General features: G+C 43.4%; 1 protein-coding gene across 1 annotated transcript; it reads right to left on the bottom strand.

The window, feature by feature from the left end:
* Positions 1 to 200: 200 nt before the first annotated feature.
* Positions 201 to 17,643, bottom strand: fgfr4 (fibroblast growth factor receptor 4). The gene is made up of 21 exons (XM_010730838.3): positions 16,957 to 17,643; positions 14,673 to 14,890; positions 11,260 to 11,447; positions 10,998 to 11,148; positions 10,759 to 10,809; positions 9,777 to 10,046; positions 9,593 to 9,682; positions 9,319 to 9,485; positions 9,085 to 9,208; positions 8,072 to 8,262; positions 7,787 to 7,925; positions 7,402 to 7,595; positions 7,103 to 7,248; positions 6,589 to 6,710; positions 6,379 to 6,489; positions 5,847 to 6,037; positions 4,085 to 4,207; positions 3,653 to 3,723; positions 3,389 to 3,526; positions 3,044 to 3,149; positions 201 to 2,503 (listed from the first exon to the last, which is right to left on the bottom strand). The coding sequence occupies exons 2-21, from the start codon at positions 14,758 to 14,760 to the stop codon at positions 2,327 to 2,329; spliced, it is 2,838 nt and encodes a 945-aa protein (XP_010729140.1). The 5' UTR covers positions 14,761 to 14,890; positions 16,957 to 17,643; the 3' UTR covers positions 201 to 2,326.
* Between the last annotated feature and the right edge of the window lie 250 nt (positions 17,644 to 17,893).

Genomic DNA, 17,893 nt, shown 5'->3' with positions numbered 1-17,893 from the left:
GAATGAAACTCCCCATTTTCCTTTAAACTTTAGAACACTTGAAAGAAAAAAAAATGCTGCAATACAAACTGGTAATGCAAAATGAAAGGCAGAGAGTACGGTATGTGTGCCAATTGCAAACTGTCGTGACTGGGCTGACCTTTGAAGGATCAGAGATCTGCAGAAAGACATCATATTTGCTGATACATTTTGTAGAAAGCTATTTCCACACAACTGTCAGTGATTATTTTGTTTGTATCTCAATTGTATTGCCTGTGGTCAGATTCAGGAGGTGGACTGAGACTCAGTTGGAAATGATTTTAACCCCACAGGGGAATTTTCTGCAGCTGGTCCTGGTGGCAGTGGCAGAGTGGTGAATCTGAATTAAGATTTGTAATTTAAAAGATGGTGGCTATAGGGATAAAGATATGGGCGTTTGGAAGAGAAGAGGTGACATTAACATAATAAGAGCCTCTTCATTTGCACACAAGCCCAAGCTATCCTCACACCACTACCCCCAGAAACTCCCTCTGGTCCATAGTCACACCCATTAAGCCTGCAAAGCCTTCATTGTCCAGCCAGGCTGCGGACCTGAGGACCCCTCGCCAACAGATTGGGCTGGGTGAAGGGTTACAGCCAGACAAAGGAGGGTCCCTCCCCCTTCTCCTCTATTTGAAATCAATCACACAGGCTTTCAAATTCAGTACCCCCACCTCCCTGCCCTCCTCTCCTTGTCAGCAGTGACAGTGGGCTTGGGCCAGCTCCCCAACAGAGTCCCCATGCTGAATCGTCAGTCCTCCTTTCAGGACGAGTCCCACCCTGGACACACTGTCTCTGACAAAGTGGTCATGTAGGCAAAGACTGAAAGAGTAAAAGCTGTTGTGAGAGGAAGATCACGTAATGTGTCTCAAAGCTTATGTGTTTGTTTATACATGTAAATGAGTCGAACTCATGACCTTTGGGTCTTAACATAAGAAATGTATTACAGCTTGTCAGATCTGGTGGTCTTCGTCCAACAACAGCAACAAGAACTGGGCTCCTTCTGGTATTTAACCACAAATTGTTCAGTTGGACTTGGAGGTCGAAGCAGCTTACTACAAATGGAGGGTTTCTTTCCAAAATTTCCCAAAGCTAAGCCATCTTTAAAGGCTCAATCCAGAATTTTTTGACCACATAGATTTGAGGGTTTGAGCTGTCGAAGGGAAATGAGAATTTCGTGTCTCAGTTGTCATAATTCAAATTACGGGATGATTTTTTATCCCCGAAATGTTTACTTAAGTTATTCATTTGAACTGATTTCTCACAGCATCTACTGATTTCTGAGTGGGTGCAATGTTTTAATTTAAACTTGGGAGATCATTGGAAATCTAAATTGAATATGGTGGCATTTTGGAATGAAACCTGAACATGAAGACAGTGTGACAGGTTTGGCACGTGAAACGTGAAATTCCTCTCTCCTTTCGCCTCTAATAACCTTCATTTTTGTGTCATTCAGAATAATTTATAAAAGGCAATCGTCTTTCTGTGGTTGATATGTACATACAATATTTTAATATTCTAATATATTCACAGGAAATCATAAATTCAGGCATTTTGCTGCAGCTACAGCAACTTCTTAGCACAAGAGATCCTGAGATTTAAGACCGTTTTCTTTTTAAATAAGCAACACAAAAGTAAAATAATCTTATATAAAGAGATTTATATTTAACAATCAGTTTCTTCTTTTTTATCATAGCAAAATAAATCTTTTTTTTTTGTTTGTTTGTTTTGTTAAAATGTCTTTATCACCGAGGTTTCAGGCCCTGGTTTTGAGTTGAGTTTGTGTGATGAGATCATTGTCCGTCACCTCTCCCTCAAAGAGAGTTGATCAAGGAGGTGTTTTTGAGTACCAGGGTCTCTTTTGTTGCTTTTAGTGCCAAAGTTTTCCAACATTACAGCTGTTCTTGGGCACAGGGCCAGAGCTGATAGTCCAAAGTTTTGTTTGTCCTCTTTTCTTCCGTTCGTTCTTCAGCCCACAATGAAAAGTTTTTCTTCAAACCTTCACAATGTAATGAAGCCCACAGGCCTCAGTGCTCCACGTGCATACATGTGTGTCTGTGTATGTATTTTAATGTGCGTGTATAAATGCCCACCTATATCTAAGAGATTTTTCTGGTGCTAATAATGGAGGTCCAATGGAAAACTTAATGAGAATAAAAACTTTAACTTAACTTTAGAAATGCAGCTGTGGACCTCCAAAATAGCTGCCAGTGGATGTGTTATATTACTTGAAAACATCAAGTAGTGATTCCCCGCTTGTAATGTTGTGTTCATGTCTGTATATGTGCAGGTGCCTTTAGTTGTGTCTCTATCGGAGTGCCGTCTTCATGTCTATCCGGGAGCGCACGTCCTGGTAGCCCAGGAGGCAGGGGTCGGTGGACAAGGCATCGTGGGTAAAAACAGAGTCGTTGTCGGAAGAGCAGGAACTGGACGTGTCCTCACATGACGGGGAGTACTGCTCGAAGGGTGTCGACAAGTCCAAGTACTGAGGGTAGAGAGGAAGTTTAGAAATTAGAAAAATATTGCGGTCTCTGTGGAAACAGAAAAATAAACTAACCCACAGATAAATGTTTGTTAAATTGGCAGTAAACAGCAGTGGAAACTGGATTTGTTGTGCTCTCAAAGGCTGTCAGATTGCTCTTGAGCATGCTGTTCATTTAATGGTGTCCACTGCAAAATAGATGCAGATGGAGAGAATTGCAGCCATCGCAGTTTGAGACCACCATGTCAGTTTTGAATCGATTTAGAGACAAGAACTGTGAATCAGGTAATGGTATGTTAGTATTCTGTGAAAAATTTAAGCAATTTGCACACTGCAGACAAACAGTGTGATTTTGTTTTGTTTGCACGAGTTTATAAATCTTGCATTCTCTCTGCGCTGAAGACATCTGGACAACAGATTGTGAAAGAGAAGAAGAAAACGTGTGTGTACATCTTGAGTCAAGCGCACATACGTTGGCCTGTGTGTGATTTCATAGGAGGGAGTCAATGCGTGAATGTGTCTGTGAGTGTGTTTGAAACCCACCTCGTCGGAGATAGACAGCAGCACCCTGTCCAGTTCCTCCACCAGCTGTTTGAAGGTCGGCCTCTGGGTGGGAACAGCATGCCAGCACTCACGCATCATCATGTAGCTACGGAGAAGAGAAAAAAACAACACGCACAAAAATGATTCCTACAATCCAGACTTCAATTACACAAACATTTGACATTTTCAGCTTTGCAACAGATGTGGCTTTTCAAAGATACAATTAAGTTTACTGCTACTGTAAGCCAAAACTATCCTAAAAAAGAATCTGGCTGTAGTATAGACGGGCTTGGTTGCTGACTGTAGAAAATTAAAGAGACTTAAAGAAGAGGACTTCCTGCTTACAGTTCATGTGTGCAATTGGAGGGTTTGTCCATGCGGTGTCCTTCCTTCAGCAGCTTAAAGAGCTCCTCAACGGGGATACCAGGGTACGGTGAGCCACCTAGCGTGAAGATCTCCCACATAAGTACCCCAAATGACCACCTGAGCACAGATGAAAGGAGAGGAAAGATGATATTTATGATCAGGACACATGTTAAATCAAAGATGTCTGAATTTTGGGTCGTCTTTTACTCGTGACATCGATTCTGTATGAGAAGTTGGACTTACACATCGCTCTGGTGTGTGTAGACTCTGTCAAACAAGGCCTCTGGTGCCATCCACTTCACTGGCAACCGTCCCTGTAGAGCAGACATGAACACATTAGAGCTCCACCTTCATGTACCACAGCAACACATTTTTCATTTGAACACATTTTTCTGTGTCTGTGTTTTTCAATCAAATTCTAGCTCTCTGTGCTTGCTTATTCCTCCCTCACAATCCTTCCCCTCCTCTCTCCTTGTCTCCCCTCTTTTCTAATTAAGTCCCATTAAGCCTGCTGCCAATCAGAGGAAAACATCAGACATCTGTCTTGAGGAGTATTAAAGCCATGAAAGGAGCCAGGCAGGAGGAACCTGGCTGAGGAGTAGACATGTTTACAAGCAGGACTGACGAGGCCGTTTTTACTGGCGAGTTAGGTTTTGCTAGAAAACTTTCACTCACGTTGGTGGTTTTCTTGTAGTAGTCAATCTGGTGGACTCCTCTGGCCAGGCCAAAGTCAGCGATCTTCATCACGTTGTCCTCTGTCACCAGCACATTTCTGGCTGCCAAATCTCTGTGGATGCACTGCAGAGAGGGAAGAAAGAGAATTAAAGACTGACACAAAACCTTAAAGTGAGCTTAAGGCCAACTGCTGTGTCTCCAGATTAGAAGATTAGCATAAAGTTTAAATGGTCCTGTTTAACAGGCTCAAAGATTTAATGCGTAATTTGAAAAATGGGCTGAATGCATCATTTTTCAATTGTTTTTAACACAGCCTTACTTTTAGTATAAATTTACAGTCTTGGCCAAACATGACATTTGAAGTAAGCTTCATTATTGTATGCTCTTTTGAATTTAGACTTGTGACATGGCACGTCCTTGTCTGTTCCAAGCCGTGGTTTGGAGCGATCATGTAAAAACACGGAGGTAGGGGAGGTAAAAATGATTCACTGCAGATTTTCTCCAAAAATGAAAAGACGCAGGAGTCTAAAGTCAACACACAGTGCCTCATTTTAGTGAACGCAACAGAATTAAAATGTCTTTATATAGAAACCTGGGAGTTTGAATTAAAAACAACCCTTTGGGAGGAAAAAAGAAAGGCACTGTTTGCCCACATTGAATGGATGTCATTAAGTTTATTTTGGTTTTCATTCGAAATAGACGTGGGATTTGTGGGGACGTGCGAAATGAACCAGTCTTGGTTTGTGGGTCTCCCTATAATGGAGGGTTAGTTTCAGGCTCCTGCATTCTTAGGAGGCCGTAGAGCCAGAAACCTGATGCCTACACCCAGACGAAAGCTCTGCTGCCTGTTTGCTAACAGATTTATGGCAGCACTAAAAAGGACAAAGCCCTGCGACCGAGGGACAGACAGATGGATGGAGAAGAGTAAACAGGACTGAAGCTGCGACCGCTTTCTGCTCAGGAATGCCCGTCTGAGACACCGGCTGGCAGACAAAGAGAAGTGTTGATAAGAAGCACACATGCATGCTGGGTAAATGAAAGGAATAGAAACATGGGGGGGTGGGGGTGGGAAGAAAAGAAAGAAAGGGACGGACAGAAGCACAGTGGATGGCAAGAAAGATGGGGGATCGGAAAGAGAAAGAGGAGAGGGGGAAGGCTGGTCCTGCCAGACCCGTCTGGACCACACTCATCCATCTGAAGGCGCCCAAATCTAAAAACACTGAATTACACAAGAACTTAATCATGATCACAATTCTCTTTAAGTCGACACCAAAGAGCTGATACTGCAGCTGCTTTAGCGCTTATACAGCGCATGAATTCTCCAGCTTAGTATCCGGCTTTCATTTCGTGGCTGTATTTCCTGCCCATGACCATGGACACATTTTACTGTAATGAGGTCTGAAAAGCTTCATGGGGCTGAAGCATGCAATGCAAAAGTTCACCCCAAGAGCTTAAAAAAGGTTCCTCTAACCTAATGTAATGTCTTCAGTTATGTATAATAAAAAAAAATATATATATATAGAGAGAGAGAGACAGGGAGATAACAGAAGAAAAAAGAGCACTAGTAATAGCTGTCAATTAACTCAAATCAAACAATCAATACTTCAACTAATTTCAGCGCTGAGTTTCCAGACAAACTTCCTTTTGCCACCTCTTGCACCCATTAAAATGCTTGCAAAAAATATTTACAGCCACCAGAGATTCAGTTGGCTTCTCAGAAACTTCTACTACAAGTTATTTCCTCCCTTAAAAGTGAACATACCCTTTTAGAGGCGAGGTACTCCATCCCTCTGGCAACCTGGTAGGCGCAGGACAGCAGATCTTTGAAGGTGAGCTGCTCTTCAGGCACCTTGGTCACATCAAAGGTGTAGTCCATGCCTGGGGGACGCCGGGCACGCAGGTACTCCCTCAGACTGCCTTTTGAGGCGTACTCCACCAGCACATACAGAGGGCCTGTGGGGGAACACAAACGAGATGAAGGGCTGGGTTGTTTCTATTGTTGTTTTAGCCTGAAGACTTAGGACCACCATAGTTGAAACACTTACTAAATTAGGGAGGGAAGTAAAAGAAAGGCATTGTTTTCTCTCCAATATAAGGGTGTGTGCATCATAATTAGTGTTAACAAGAAGGAATCTGTCCTTTAATCATTGCTGTAATCATCAGAGCCAAGAAGGCCACCGGTTAAACTTTACTGATTTGTCCATGAGCTGATAGGCAGAGAAGATCCAACCTATTTACCTAAATGTTAAGTTGAAACAGGGTATGCTGGACATAGAAATGGATCAGAAACTCACCATCCTGCGTGCAGACTCCGAGCAGGTTGATGATGTTCTTGTGTTTGTCCATCACCTTCATCAGCTCCATCTCCGAGATGAGGTCTGCCAGATCTTTGTCCGTGGCATCATCTGAGAAAAATTAGATCTTATTTAGAAATGCCCTCTCCACAAAGAGCAGACCTTAGCTAATCTCTACAGGTGTTTTTGTGTGTATCATTTCTTTCCTACCTTTGAGCATTTTAACTGCCACAGTGGTGGCCTGATCTGGACAGTCCTTGTTGATGCCGTAGGCCTCGGCTCTGACCACCTGACCGAAGCAGCCTTCTCCAAGAGGCTTGCCCAACGTTAAACTAGACAGAGAGAGAGTGAAAGTTAGTAAAAATAAGAATGTCCAAATGAAAACTGTACAAATCCATAATTTGGGGCTCTGGTTTCCTAAAACATAGGTTGGGCAGAGCCAAAAATGGGTTGTGGGTCTGTTTCTTTTTAGGTCCCTAGATGATGCGAGAGCTACAATGTTGAATGAATCTGAATCCTAGAAGCCAAACTAAACTTACTGAAGAAATACTTCCTTTGCATGGGGAGAGTTTTTAAGTAAAATGTGTTATTGAAACACAACATTTTAAAACACATCTCTTTCATAATCATTTAAAATGTAAGTATAGGTGTAATTTCTTTCCAAAATATCATCTACATCTTTGAAAATTATGACAGAGGTGATTTTAAATTGCAGATAACTTACTTTTCCCTGGAGAACTCCCAGTCTGGGTCGTAGGGCAATTCAAACTCCATAACACCAGCTAGCATGGGGGAGCAGCTGGATGAAAGGCGAGCCACCCTCATCAGAGACGCACTGGACTTCCCTGACGAGTTGGACTCCACCGAATACTGAAGGAAAAGATACAGAAAAGGAGGGTTTAGTTATCAGCCTTCAGAAACATACAGAAAGGTTTCAAATGCACTTTTGTTTCAGACAAAACTTTGTAGTCATAGTCGACTACCAGCTAAAGCAGCTATTAGATGATGTGTAATGCCATGTACCTGTCTGCGAAGAGGAAACTTGGAGAGCTTCTGGACAGGAAGGGCATCAAATGGCTCCCTTCTTGGGTGGACCTGCATTCGACACAACACCACGATGACGATGGCCATGATCAGAGCCAGGAAACCACAGGCATAGATGATGATGTCGGTGTACTTGGTCTCCATAGTGTCCATTGCATCTGCTGCTTCCTCTTCTATAGAAAGAGAAGGAACATTTTTATTAAAAATTCTAAATTAGTCAGTAGCAAGGTATCAACTTTTCCTGTGAGTACAGTATTTGGCAACAACATTGCAAGCATTTTTGAAGAATTAAATTAAAACTATCCAAGCAATTTAGTAAATTCTTTTCAGCAATGAATCATGTAGCCTTCTGTTAATTTTTTACCTGAGATGACGGTGAGCCAGGCAGACTGGTGGGCAAATCCAATTGAATTTCCAGCCAGACAAGTGTATTCTCCTGCATCCTCCATGGTAACTTTGGACAGGTAGAGCACCTCCACCTCTGACATATTCAGACTACCGGTCTGCATAACAAAAGCAACATAGTTAGAAGAGTTAGTACACAACAATCATCATGATTGCCTACAGCTTCTTTTAAAAGTTCCACTAGTTGTTGACTTTTTTTAATGAATTACAGCTTAAAAAAATGGCAGCTGTGTTTGTCACCAACCTTGAGGATCTGAACGTAGGGTGTCCCGTCAGGACCGTAGCGGCTGCCGTTTCTTTCTATGTGTTTGAGCCACTGAATGTGAGGCTGGGCGTCGCTGTAGACCTTACAATGGAACTGGACATCGCTGCCTATCACTGCTGTGGTGTTGGCTGGTAGACCGGCCTGCAGGATGGGCCTATGTGGGGATCGTTCTTTATTGGGAAGAAATCAAAAGAGAGATGAGCCAAACGGGCAGTCGTGAAAGATTAAACTCAATCAAGCATTAAACTTCAGATAAACCAGTCAGAGCTTAAAGGATTTTCTTCTTCCTGGGGCAGCAGTTAAAAGGTGATTTGGGGGCATGGAGACGGAGAACATCCAGATATTTGGCTGGTTAACACTTGGCAAACATGGCTGCTTTGTAAACAGACTTCCAAAAAATGCCCAGCAGTTATTCCTGTCACCTATAATGTGTTTGTATGCTGGCAAAAGAGCAGAATGATATTTTGAGATGAAAATCGGTGCCATTAGCATGGCTCTTTGTCAGCTGGTTGCCGGGCTCTCTTTGATCTGTGGTTACTCTCGCTCTCTGATCTCGTTAGTTGTCTCGTTAGTCTTCTTCCCCGTCGATGGGGACGGAAACTGACCCCGTGGTGGAGAGACAGCGAACAAATGAACAAACAAATGTGCAGCCCCCCTCGATCTCCTGTCACAGGTCAGGTAGAAAACTTGTGTGGATGACTGAACGTCCCCATCCTGCCCACAACGACTGACGCCAGGCACCCATGTCACTTTCTGCTCAACCCCTTGGTTATCCAGTACTTCATACTGGAGGCTTTTATTTGAAGACATGATACTTTGCCCACAAGTGCTGACTAATAATTGTTGCTACTGCTGCCAAGAATATTGTAATATTGCAAAGTGTTTACAAGTTCACAAAAGACTAATGTCTTACTTCTGTTTTCAATTCCAGCTTTTGAAAACACATCCATGTAACAAAATATTGAGTCCAGAGACAAAAATATATGTCTTACCCAGGACATCAAGGACATAGCTGTGAGCGATGGATCCATATTTGTTCTCCACCACACAGGTGTAGTTTCCTCTGTCAGAAGGAACAACGCTCTCCATCACCAGGCTCCAGTGTTGGTGTCTCAGCTAGCCAAAGAAACACAAACTATCATCAGCATGGCTAGACACTCAGAATAACAAGAAGAGGCATAAACAATGAGTGAGCAAAGAAGATCACAAACTGCTACCATCCTCACCTTAATGCCCCCGATACGGTGTTCTCCTCTAAATTCACGTCCATTTTTAAGCCAGCGGATGCTTGGCATGGGGCTGCCCATGGCTGGACAACGAAACTTCACTGTGTTCCCAGCAGGAACAGCATAAAGCTTCTTCTCCATACGCTGGGTGTGGGTCCAATAGGGACCTGTATAAACAAAGACTGACTGTTAGTCTGGATGCTCTGCTGAAGTGTAAAAGTTCATTTGTACTAATTCATCAATGATTGCAGATGCTAAGCAAACAACAACACACCTCTGGAGAAGTAGACCTGGTCATTTTCTATCTCCGCTGATGAGTCCTCCAAGCCGTTATCCTCATCGTCGTCCCCTGACCCCACTGAGTCTGGAAACATGACAGATGGAAGCAATATGAAGAGAGATCTAGAAAATGTTGGCAACCATACATTATTTTCAAGAATGTGGTGAACAGTCTTTACCTGCCACAGAGATGGTGAAGTTCCTTACAGGCTCTTTGGTTCCCCGGAGAACACACACATAAACACCTGAGTCCTCGTATGTTACATCCGTGATCTCCATGATAGCACCACGGATCTGGATGCGGGGCGTGGGCAGAACCCGGCCTCCCTCCTTGTACCAGTTTACCGCCATGCCAGGCTGAGTGCTCATGTCGCAGCGCAGTTTCAAGACATTGCCCGGCTCTAGCCGAAGATGTTCTGTTGTGTCTTCACTCAGGTCCTCAAGAACATCTGTTAAAACATCAGGAAAGAAGTGTTAGCATGCACGATGTCTTTGATTTTGTTTCTTTCAACTTTTTATTTCATTCTTTCTTTCTTGCCTTCTTTTTCTACCACTTTCGCTCTTTGACACACATCCCCCCACATGCCAGTTACAGCTAAAGCAAGTAACCATTCCCTCAACTATGAACTTCAGCTCTTCAGCCCTATTATCTCATATAACCTCACCAACACACAATGAAATTACCATGGAGACCGTGAGGCCAAACCGACCCAACCCTCCTCCACACACCCAGGCCCTGTCCCTTTCTCCCCCTCCTCCTCTTAACACTGCAAACTCCCCCCACTTTCGTGCTCACTCCCCCCAAAAAGAAGAAAAGAAACGTGGAGGAAGAGAGACTAAAGCTAATGAACATGTTGCAGCGTGACAGTGGACGGAGAGTAAATCTGAGGGGCGGTGAAGGTTCACTGGAGATCTAAGTGAGCGAAGGGAGGAGAGAAGTTCATTCCAGCCTGGGGAGGAGGACGCGTTTGAGCCCACACAGATGGCTGCCATACCATCTTCAACAGTCTCTACTATCATGTCTGCTTACAGCAGTATACACTTAACCAATGGATTGTCAGTATTTCAAGCAATCTTCAGAACCCTGTAGAATTACAAAATGATTGTGATTCTACAGGGATCGTTTTGGTTTCAACAAGCATGATAATGAAGTTACTGTACCGGTTGGGATTTCAGCAGCAGTCAGGTCAACAGTTCGGGAAATGATGGTACCTGTGGAGGGGACAAGTTGAGGTTATAAAATAGTATGTTACTCTATTATAAATTAAAGGTCACATGATCCAATCGAGGTAATAGTAGTTGGCTAAAAGTCACACACTTTGAATGAAGCTGAAAAATTACATCTGAATGGTACAAAAACTATGTTAGAAAATGTTGGTAGGATCTCAAGTGTGTCTCACCAGGCAGGACCTCTAGCCATGCTGACTGCATGGCCTGTACTGTCTGTCCCGCGTGGGTGCTCTCAGCCATACAAATGTACTCCCCTGCATCCTCCAGGGTGATGTTGGACAGATGAAGTGTGTTCACCTTGGACGTGTTGCTCTGCAGGGCCTACGTGGAGGAGAGATCATTTTAAAATGATATTATTATGATGAGGCCAGAATCAAAACACTGCCTGAGTAGAACACTCAGATTGTTTTTTTATCTGTTTTTTGTCCTTACTGTCAGAGGCCGGAGGCGAGGTGATCCTCCCTGACCCTGTCCCGGCGTGCTGACCTCCGTCTTCAGCCACTGCACCTTGGTAGATGCCGGCCGGTGGACTTTACACATCAGTTTTGCCTGACCGCCCACCACACCCGTCGTGTTTTCTGGGTAACCTGACACGATCAGAGGCCTGGAGACTCGAACATCTGGGTGGAGATAGAAGCGAAAAAATAGAAAATTAGTCCTAATTTTAGACACTGTGGTCAGATTCATTTTCATGGTTGACTTTGAAAGCATGAGGGACTGCCTGCTAACTGACACCACACTTGAAACTATTTTAGGACATTCTTCTCTAAAGGAAATTTTATTTACTCCTAAAATGAAAACAAGAACCAGATTCTATAGTCTAGAGTGAAACTGCTATAAACCTCCTCGGTCTAAGCACCACCCGAGTGAACAAGACAAAAATTGTCCAAACACACCCTGGTGGTTTCAGTTTACCTCTGAAAGGTCTAGCAGCAGAAGTACACCATGTTCCTAAACAACCACTGTCATTTAATGCTACCAGGAACTGGTGATAGAGTGCCCTGATAACCCGGCAACTATCGTGTCACCATCAGCCACAGTGCCCTCCATTCAGTGGGTCACTCGCCCATTTATGTGCTCACCCACTCACTTTTCGGAGCATATGTGCGCCCTGGCCACGGACCTCGCTTACTGCTCAGTCACTCAGAACGAGCAATTTTCCAGTGCAATTTTCTGTCTGATTGCTTCCTGCAAGCGCTTAGTGAAAAGGCAATCTGTTCCCTTGTCGGAGTGAAGTGCTGGCTTTTTTCTAATCGCCCAAAGTACATGTAGAGGTAGCGCTTTCAGAAACAAATACACGGTTACATTGGTGTAAGTGGAAAATCAGGAACGGTGATTGGTCAAAGCAGCCAAAAGGAAAACAAATGAAAAGATATCTTTTCTAGAGTCTTTACAGCTGGTCTTAATGTGAACACACTCATCACTTAAGTATGTTACAATTGCGAAACCATGTCCTCTGATTTCATATTACGAATCCCATTAAGAACCCAACAAGCCACACATTTTGATTTAATGGGGCAAATTTGAACACAATAAAACAGTCAGCTGTAAATCACAGAGATGGACACACATACTTAGAGCCATGCTAATGAACTTGCAGAGACAGGGACGATGCCCTGGAGTTGAACTCACGGCAGAGTGTGAATTGTCACCCAGAGGCGAGGGGGCAAACAAAACACAACACAACACAAACAAACCGCTCGGCTGGTGTGAGCCAGCCGGCTGGGCTGGCAGCAAAAACCCTCTGTGGAAACCAGTTGGGACAATGAAGAGTTTCATGCCCTGAACTGGGAACAGAGCAGCAGAGCACTTCAATACACCCGGTCAGTTTTATTAGCAGGACTACTGTATGCTGGAGAATCAATGAAATTTCATCCTTTCAGGATCTGGTCTGAATGTTCTGCCTGACCAGCAGATGCACTCCTAAAAAATGTCAACCCACTTATTCTGGGGCAGAGATCAAAGCAAAAGATGGCATTCTTTGGCACGCTCTGTTCTCCTTAATACTGCTAATTGCTTACTGTCATTGTGAAATTAAACAATGAATGGCATTTATTTCATTTTGTGATTCTATTAAAGATACAACACATGTATTTTAGTCGGCATTCAAAGGATTTAAGTTGTAAATTTCCTGTGTTAATATTTCCTCTGTAGGGATGAAGGGCAGATAAAGTCACAGCAGGAGACAGAAACTCTTCAGACTTTTATATAATCTGCAATGATGTGGCAAAAAACAGGACTTAAAATACATGTTTTCTGAAGGAAGAGGGAAACAAGCATAGCGCACAAGTCAGATCCCTGCATTTAGCAGCATGTGGTTAGTAACATTAGATGTATAATTATATTTGGAGAGCGTTGTGATTTATTTTCTCTTAGAGCCGTTCAAATTAGCAACATGACAGAAAATGGCCAGAGACCGAGAATAATTTAGACAGATTCATAAACACTTCGTCAAGAAGCTTTGTTATTAAATACTCTCCTTTAAAATGAGGAAACAGTCTAAAAATATCTTATAATATATATTTTTTTCATCCTAAATAAATCCTAAAACTCTCCGCTTCACGGCCCCCCAGAGAGAAGACTGAGTGACATTTACTCTGTCAGGAGTCTGAGGAGTCATTGTGGGTCCCTCTGACCCTCATCACCTCTCCTCTGTTGGACTCATCTTTTCACTCTTTTAGCTAACATCAAGGGGCAGTTAATCTTTTTCTTAGTTGTTGAGGATTATGACGTCCAGGATCTTTGTTTCTGTGTTTATTTTGGCTCATACTGACTGAAGAATACTCCAAAACAGTAAACTATGAGGAAAGTTTGATTGTAGAGATTAAGGCTATATTATTTGACTGGTTGATAAAACTGGTTTCAATTGATTTGTTTCTATGTAAAATTGATGTTTTATGACCTCAAGATATTTCAGTTATCAGTCTTCATTTGACTCTTTGCTTGTTTGTCTTGTAAATAAATCTAAAAGGTGTTTCTGGGCGCCCTCTCGCACATTGTCGTCTGAACAGCAAGCCCTGGCTGGCTTCACTTCAGTACAGAGTGGGGCCACAGAGACGGAAAAGAAACAGCTTCTGTCCTCGATGCCTCCAGGGCAACAATCCACTTTGTCTTTCATCAATCTGCACACAGCCTTACAGAAATGTCACCCTGAATCCTTTAATTTGGAAAAAACTGATTTATAGCAAAGGAGAGATAAGTATGTTTCATTTTCAAAGATGCTGATTGTATTGAACAATTTGACAGATTACATCTTAACATTTTAACAGAACTTAAAACAAGACAATGGTTGGCTTATTGCAGGGGCTTCTGTTTGGAAAAGCATGAATGAAAAAGGCCCTGTAGCCCCCCTCTTCATCCTCTACAGCTGGCACACAGCCAGGCAGATTTACACTTCCGAGCCTCAGGGCCTTGGACGGATCAGGTAGCACAGTTTACAGCAGCAAAAACACTGAGAACTTCCCCCCCCCTTCCTCACTCCATACAACACTTCACTACAGACTCTCTGTCATTTTCCTGTCACCTTGACTTCCTCTGTGGCCGTGGCTGCCAAGAAACTGACACTTTTCCAGGAAGGGAAAGTGTAGTGATCGAAACATTTACAGATGCATTCAATCAGTTATGTTCGGACACTGAAACTAAACTGTTTGCTCGAGAGCAAATGTTAACAGAAGAAGGAGTGATCCAATCTGATTTCTACCAAATGGATTCAAACCAGCAACCGTACAGCCACACACACGCTTATCCAACCTTTACACAACACAAACAACCAAACGTATGAAAGGAACCCGTTTGTTTCAGGTCTCACCCTCATGCTCTGCAGAAAAAAACAACTGAGGTCTTACCTTTGGTTCTTCCTTCATCAATGGCCCTGGCCAAGACTATTTCCATCAAACAGAACAGGAGAACGCAGAACGTGCAGACCCTTGCCATCTTCTTGACGTGACGTGCGTGTCTTGTGGTTAAAAGGCAGAAATATACGTCTGAAGCCTGGAATTGGCCTCACACTCCGGTCTCTGGCATTGGAAACGTCAGAAACCCACAATGTCTCTAAATCTGGATCCTGTAGAGGCAAATGAAACACACACACAGGAGACGGTTATCTGTTGAGCAGAAACTTGATTCTTTAAGGGGATCTGGCTGGAGAGCAGCTAAAGACACAAACTTTTCTGTTCAGTTTTAAACCAGGTGGCAAAAAAACACAAACAATTGTGCAGACAAATAGTTAAAGAGCCTGTTTGGACTGTGAGCAGCTGTATTCTTAACCAGATGTCCTGCTAACTGTCCCGCTCGTCTGCCTTACATTGTCCAGGCTCTCCTGCGTCATGAATAAGGAGCAGGGCTGTTACCGCCTGTTGTTTGTCAATGGATGGCGCTCGGTCTGCCCTAGGATAATGGGCCCTTGCTAGAAAAACACTTGAAACTTGCCAGGAAGCTACAGAATCTGAAGGAGCAGCAAAAAGATTCGACTGGCAGCTGATGAGACTTCAGGTTCAAGTCGACATACATAACAAGAAGCAAAACTGTTGTTGCTGGACTATCATGTACTCAAAGTGCCTGGATCTATATTTGATTTTATTCTACCTTAAAAAATGACTCTTCTGTCAATCAACTATTGATTGACTATAGCTCAAAAGTTTCAGCTCAGACACAAACATATTTAACCTTTTTAAACTTGAGAAATGTACTGTTGTTATCTAAATATTTTACTCTAATAAAGTTACCTGACTTAAATAAGAAAGAGCGTCCAGTTTCCTCAAATGTGCATCTCTGTACCAGTTAGTTATCCTCAGTGGTGATACAAATACCTGAATATGACCTGAAGTCCATGAGTAAATATGACTCTACTTTTATTATTACTATAAAAACTGTCGCCATGAACTCATTCTGCAGACAAAGAATAAAAGTTGGTCAGCCTACAGGAACACTAAACGAATACTACTGTGATTTTTCTGCTCTGAGTCGGGCCAACTGCGCACAGGCGCCAGACCCTGGTGCGTGCGCTCCACGCATGCAGACCGCGCCCACACACACACACACACGCACACACACACACCGTTTTAAGAACCAGCTTGCTGAATGAAACGTATTCTTTCTTAATTAAGGACCGAAAAAAAAACTGCTGCTGCTAATTCCGCTGGCACACTGCCTTGCTGCTGTGTTCAGCTGGAGCCAAAATGCTTCTACTGTATTCTACTTTTCAGTCAAGTTCGTCACCGCGGACGCTTTTATTTCTAGTACGCTGCATATTTCTGACACATAAATCACACTTCAAAAAGCAGCCATATGCACTATTTGTCTCAAACTGTCCTTGTAGGTTAGAATCCACCTAAATGCTGCCAAAGACAAGTTGGACATGTAACTATTTATGGGTTATACTGACTTACAGGGTCACAGTGTTTACACGTGTGTGCTGCCGTCAGTCAATCAATACGATCAATTCAGCAGAGCGTCTGACACATCCTGTGATCAATAAAACAACCAATAAATCAAAGTTGATGGACTTTTTAAATCTATTTTTTTCTGTGAATGCCCTCTAACAATTTTCTTGCATAAGTGTCTGATCAGGACTGTCATTGTCAGAGTCAATTAAATAACCTCACGAGAGAAAAGGTAACTATGAAATTCCTCATGTTTATGAACTGAATGTGGAGATTGGTATGATTTGTGGTCCAAACTCCGCTCTGAGCGACACAAACAGTCTTTTTCTCCACACCAATAGTCCATGTGGAAGGTTCAATGTCTAATAAGTGACTTGTTTGGCTGTGTGTTGCAAAACACAAGTTAAATTACGCCTGATGCAGCAGCTTCTGTCCTGTATTCCCTGTTTAAAATTACAAAACGTGCATTAATTCACTGGTTTACAATGCAAATGAGGACTCCTGGTTGGTGGAGAAACAGCCTTATTTCAATAATCTGCTTTGTTTTCTAGAACATCACTGAGAACAAATGCAAATGTAGAAAAGCCCCTCATTAATGGCAAGACGTGAGGCTTTAAGTAATTGAATATGAGGCTTATTTATGTAGTTTTTAGTCGTAATGTAACCCACACTCCGCAACGCCCGCTGAAAATGAATGAAACAACAACTCTCCAAGAATCTCCAGCTGTCTCCGTCTGTATTCACCCACCTTTCCTCCCGGTCTGTCCACGCAGTGATGACTGGCACCAGGGGAGAAATCACTCCTTGTCCCGGTCGATACGAGTGAATATTGAAATCCTCATTTGGAGTTCTTGTCTTTCCGAAGTATCCTTTTCCAAAGCAGTCTGTGAGCGGCTGTTATGTATCCGACTGAAAATGAAGTCGAGTTTATAAATCCATCAAAAACAGCCCCATGGAACATGAACGACAGCTGCCGGGCTCGCCTGGTGACCGGAGGAAGGAGCCGTGATCCACTGGGCAAAGTCCACTGCAGCCGGCTGCTCAGAGCGCTAAATCCATGAAGAGAAATAACAAGAAACCCGGAGGTTTCTCGCTCTGAAAATGTTTTTAAAAAGATCCGACGAGGCGAAACTATGAAAGACGGAGATTGATAAAACGTGCCCCGTAGCTCAGAGTCCCTTCTTAGTGGATAACGTGCGTCTTTACGCAGCGCTACTGCAACTCCTCTCCTCAGTGAATTTATCCCGGTGAGATCTGAGCCCTGGCGCTGAAATGTGGAGCTCTGTCTCTTCAGTCCGCTTCCCTTGTACAGCACATAGAGAGAGAGAGAGAGCGAGAGGGCGAGAGAGAAAGAGAGAGAGAGACTGCGTCCTCAACACACCGACTCTCCTACAGCACTCCGCTGCTCTCCGGACGGCAGTCACAACAACAATGGTCTGAGAGCGGCCAGGGGGAGCAGGAGGAGGAGGAAGAGAAGGAGGGAGGAGGGGAGAGAGAGGGGAGGGGTGCGCTTCTGTTACCCTCCTGCATCTCTCCCCCCCCCCCCAGACACACACAACCCCCCCATCCTTTTACAGAGCTGGCAAATAAAACCCAAGACCCTCTGCCTCTCCCACCTCTCCACAGCTCTCTAAAGTTGTCCCTGGAACCAGAAATTACTAAAGATTTATACATTTCTGAGCAAA

This window comes from Larimichthys crocea, chromosome XXII, assembly GCF_000972845.2.
Source record: "Larimichthys crocea isolate SSNF chromosome XXII, L_crocea_2.0, whole genome shotgun sequence".
In the NCBI taxonomy this organism is placed as follows: Eukaryota; Metazoa; Chordata; class Actinopteri; family Sciaenidae; genus Larimichthys; species Larimichthys crocea.
Note: the sequence above shows the minus strand (reverse complement) of the source record. Positions and strands in the feature narration are given on the sequence as shown.

Coding starts and splice junctions, on each gene's coding strand:
- fgfr4 (XM_010730838.3), bottom strand. CDS start 14,760: ATGGCAAGGGTCTGCACGTTCTGCGTTCTCCTGTTCTGTTTGATGGAA. Junction 6,490..6,588: donor GGCAGTTAAAATGCTCAAAG/GTAGGAAAGAAA, acceptor AATTTTTCTCAG/ATGATGCCACGGACAAAGAT. Junction 3,724..4,084: donor ACTACAAGAAAACCACCAAC/GTGAGTGAAAGT, acceptor TCTGCTCTACAG/GGACGGTTGCCAGTGAAGTG.